Here is a 4,779-nt window from a genome sequence, read left to right as displayed (position 1 = left end):
GATGAACAAGTTATTGTTGACCCAGCAAAAGACCTCTAGTACGTCAAATTCATGTTTCATTAGGTTCTTCCACGCGTCTGCTGGTCTCCCAAAAGATCCGCAGCCTGCGACGCCACCAAACGTTATCCTGGTGTCCAGGATGATCTTGTTGTCAAAATCTTTAATCATCAAATATGGCCATTGGCCCGGTGACGTCGGGATCTGGCGGTAAGCCTTTTCCCAGTCAAAAAGGGCTGGTAGGACCGGCTGTTCTATTCTCCTGAGCAAAATCATCCCATGTGGTCGCAAAATCGTTTGTGTCTACAAAAGAGTTTACCAACGGTACGAGCGGGTTGTTTTGCAGGAATGATAGGTTGTTTATAGGTCTGAAAGATCCATCTCCGTTTGTTCCTGCGCCTAGCAGGCTTTTACGGAAAAACAGGAACACTGTGTTTACTTCCTCGGGTTTGTAAGGGCTGAACATCCGGCTTGCGGCAATCTCTTTTTGTATTGACTCTTGGATCTTATCTTTTGCTAGCCAAGCTGACGAGTAGTGTGGGAGTTTTCCCACTTGGTGCTTGGGGATGCCTTGGTTGAAACCCTCCCGGAAACCTACTATCACATCTTGGTATTCTTCCCATAGGTTCGCCTTTTTTAACACTGACTCCCAGAGTGGAATATCCATTTCGCATTGCACTCTTGTCGGCAAGTTTTCCGGACCTCTCTTAACAATTCTTGACTAAGATTGACTTTCTCTGGTGTTTATTTCTAGACACGGGCTTTTATTTTATTTGGATTGGATAGTCAGCAAATTTTTGGATTTCAAACAAGGAAAAGAAAAGGAAGGAACAACAGAAATCAACGTCTGGTCTCAAATTCATGACGGACGCAGGCCAACATGGCTTGGAGAGGAAATAGCATTGGAAAAAAAAGGGGGGATGGGCTGGTGACAGAGCGTTGACATTGTAGCTTGCTACTTCACTAGTGCGTAGAGGGGCAATTTCCGCTGCGGTTGACAAACCAGCCTTGACAAGGCGGAAAAACAAATACAACTTCTGGAGAGACAAAGGGGGAGAAAAAAGGAAATCGCTTCTGCCCTACTTTGGGTGCATCTGACTGGGCTGGCGGCTGTTCCGACAGGGATAAATACATGTTTCCCTTTCTGTTAGCGCAATTCTCACTGCTATCTAAAACGGGGGTTTGCTTAAGACTCACCTAGCCGCTTGGTCTCTAATGACCATTTGCCTGTTTCCCGGGTTGCTTTGCTGGTTTGCTGCGCGTTGCTTGTGGTATTCAGGGTTGAAGCGCTTCCCTTGGTAGCCGTTCCTGCCCTGCCCTCGTTGCCTTGGAGGCCGCGGTTGGGTCCATTGGTTTGGTGGAGCGAACTGTGGCAGGCCTAGATGGCTTTGTCCGGGGAAGTTGAACTGGTGGACCATTGCCGGCGGGCCTTGATACGGCATGCCTTGGGGTTGGTATCCTGTGTTGAAGACCGGGTTGGGTATGTTCTCCCAATATCTCGTCTTTGGTATGCCTGTGATTGGGTCAATACCATCCCTTGGGCCTCCTGGGGCGTATGGGTTGTCCTTGAAGCCTAGTTCGTCAAACCGGCGGGCGTCAGCGTATGCTTCTTGGGCCATGTTGGATCGGAACACTGATATGTCCGGGAGACCTTCTACTCCGTCTATCGTCACCTTATGCGCAAACGCATTGGTGCGGAGGTGGATGTTGTACCTCAATGCCGCCATGTATCCATCTTTCAGGTGGATTTGGTTGGCGTTGGCCTTATGTTCAAGGAGCCATGCCGCCACTGCTGGGTACCTGTATATTTCCGCCAACGACTCATAGAAACCTTGGTGGTTAATGGTCCAGTTGCCAAACGTCTGCTCCCACTCACTCGGGTATTTGAAACCAGTGTATTGGTCTCTGTTGCCTGACAAGCAACGGTGGGTCAGCTACGCTAACCGTAGCGTAGCGGAATTCCGCTAAATTTTAGCGTAGCGTTAGCGGAATTGTGCCTTTCTGCGCTAACGCTACGCGCAAAGGGTGCGCAGCTAATTTAGCTGTGTAGAGACTGTAAAATGAAGATGTGTCTGGTGAGAGTCAAACTCACGACCTCAGCTATGCTGAGACACATACTAGAGTGCTGCCTTTACCAACTAGGCTACAGACGCTTGTGGCTGCCAGCTGGGTGGTTGGTTGGTAGTGCTCATGGGTCAATCCAACAGCCCTCCATACTGTGGTGATACATCATGGTAGCAGACTAACAGACAACTCAACAAGCTGTTAGCGTAGCGTTAGCGCAGATGCGCGCAATTGCGCTAACGCTACACACGCAGGGCGCAAAAGAGCGCGCGCTACGGTGCGCCACAGTGCTTTTAGCTGAAAAAAAGGCCTCTTTTTCCGCTAAAAGCGCTGTAGCGTAGCGTAGCGTAGCGTAGTGACTGTAGCGGCGCGCTAACACTAACAAACAAATGGCGCGCTGTTAGCGCCGCTGAAACGTAACGCAGTGTAGCGGTGTGGAACTACTCAAAGGGGAGAATAGAGCTTGGAAGGGAAATGGATAGCAACACTAGTACTAATGTAAGCTATGCAAGGGTGCTGATGAGGCTGCCTTCCTGACTAATGCTGAGGGGATGAGAGTAACACTAAGAAAAAGAAAGAAAAGGTGTGGCTGATTTCTACTTGATCTTAGGAGCTAGTACTATGAGCTGACTACTGACTACTGAGGGTGAGAGGGTTGGAGCAGTGATGGAAGAGGGGAAAGCAATGGCAATGGTTCAATAGCAATGGGTTCAGGAGCAACTGCAATGGTATCAATGAGCAATAGGTGATGAGTGATTTCTACTATAATTTCTGTATATAGTCTCTGCATAAATCTTCCATTGGCTAGGGTACAAGTGAGGGGGGGAAGTACAGTTCTTATAAGAAGGAAGGATGAGCACAGACAATGAGGAATTCTGGCTATGGGAATGAGGGTTGTACAAATGGGGAAAGATGCTGGCTATGGGAATAAAAGATCGTACAAATGGGGAAAGTGATGTGAACATAGTAACAACTTGTAATGATGAGCACTACTGAAAGAGGTAAGCACAGATCCAATGATGTAATGTGTACAATAGGCATAGTATATAATGAGTAATGTATGTAAAGGGTTTAGTATGTGAGAAAATATCTGTGAAAATAATGTGATGTAATGATTCAACTAAGTTACTAATGAAATGAGTATTGTAACTAATGAAGATTGTAAGGTTTCTGTAAGTCTTATATCCTCTATAACTATTGAACCATTGAAGATAAAGGGGTACTATGTATGAGTGACTATAGGTGAAATTTGGCGTAGAATCTGAATATGAAATAATAATGAGGTATTTGTGAAGGGTTATGGGGGAATGGGCAATGTAATTATGAATATATGAAAAGGAAAGCAATAAAATACTACTTATGGTTTGGAATGGAGCACCACAGCGGCGCTAACAGCGCGCTAATGCTACTCAAAATGGGGGGGCACTTTTTGCCGCTATGCTAACGCTAAGTGGCCCTGTAGCGTAGTGTAGCGTAGCGGCCCACCGTTGTGACGAGCTTTCTGACCTTGGTTTTTTCTCCGTTGTGTACAATATTGCGGTGTCTTGCCAGCCTTTATTGAATATGGTGAGCGGCAAAGGACCTATTTTGAGTTATCATTAGTGTCCTGTCTCTGTAGTTTGCTTTCCACGCTGTCTGATAGGGTGATGGGTTGGAAGCTTGCCTTTTAGCTCCTTTATATTCCTATCAAAAAATGGAGGTAATCCCCATCCTAGGAAGGTGTTCACCTCAGTTTGGAAAAGAACAATACCATTCTCTGTCACCGGATCTGCTCTGCCTTTCTCTTTTGCGACGACTCTTTTCACCACGGTCAAGGGGGGCTTTGGTGGTGCCTCTTTGGAGATACCCAGTAAGGTGCTCAGGATCTTGTCCGCTTTCGCCGTGTCTCCTGCCATTTGGGCCTCTAGCGCCATCTTCAACAGTTTTATTTTGGTGTTGGGCTCTTTGACTGCGGGGGGTTTCCCATCCAATTGAACATTGTTTCAGTCTTTTGGTCTACATGTCTGAGTTAAGAATCTAAAGCATGGATTGGTCTCACCTGTGCCTTTTGCAGCTCTTAGCATGCTCATGATCTGAGGCTCTTTGCTGTCCTTGTCTTTGTCGGACCCTTCCGGTTGGCCGCCTCTTGATGCCGCTTTTTCTGCTGCTAATGATAAGTGCAATTTGGTCTTCCTGCCTAGGCTAGCTCCTGGCGGATTGGCGGGGAAGGGATTTCCTGTCGCGGTCTTCTCTGCCGGTGCAGTTCCGCTGGGTCTTAGGCTCTGGACAGAGTCTGTCAGGTCATGTATATCCGACATTCTGGCTTTGGATTTTCTGAGCAAAAAAGGGACTGTAGGTTTTAAGAAAAAGGACTGTAGCTTTGTGTTTGTAGATTTGGAGATTGCTGACTTCAGCAGGGAGAACTTTGTGTTTGTGTGGATGTGTGGATTTTCTTTCAGAAAAGACTGAAGCAAAAAAATGAAGGAAATTCCCCGGGAGGAGACAGCGATAGCGGAAGAGCTGAGGCGCACGGAGGAACTCCTGTGTCTCTAGCCCGAGTGCCTACTTATTAGGACTCGTCTCTTCTGCCAGGCTGTCTCCTGGATCACACATTCTCAGCTCGAGCCGGAGCTCTCAGCCGTGAGATCAGGTGCATCGTGGACTCGTACTAGCTGTGGGATAATTCCTGACGGATCTTCTAGCGTGTCACCAATTGGTCACCTGCTTGACAGATCCTAC

General features: G+C 47.4%; 1 protein-coding gene across 1 annotated transcript; it reads right to left on the bottom strand.

The window, feature by feature from the left end:
• Positions 1-1,076: 1,076 nt before the first annotated feature.
• Positions 1,077-4,358, bottom strand: PtA15_5A59 (uncharacterized protein; the record flags this gene model as incomplete). The annotated part of the gene is made up of 4 exons (XM_053169377.1): positions 1,077-1,107; positions 1,195-1,456; positions 3,812-4,009; positions 4,100-4,358. 4 exons carry the CDS (start codon positions 4,356-4,358, stop codon positions 1,077-1,079), a joined length of 750 nt encoding a protein of 249 aa, XP_053020044.1.
• Positions 4,359-4,779: the final 421 nt, after the last annotated feature.

This window comes from Puccinia triticina, chromosome 5A, assembly GCF_026914185.1.
Source record: "Puccinia triticina chromosome 5A, complete sequence".
In the NCBI taxonomy this organism is placed as follows: Eukaryota; Fungi; Basidiomycota; class Pucciniomycetes; order Pucciniales; family Pucciniaceae; genus Puccinia; species Puccinia triticina.
Note: the sequence above shows the minus strand (reverse complement) of the source record. Positions and strands in the feature narration are given on the sequence as shown.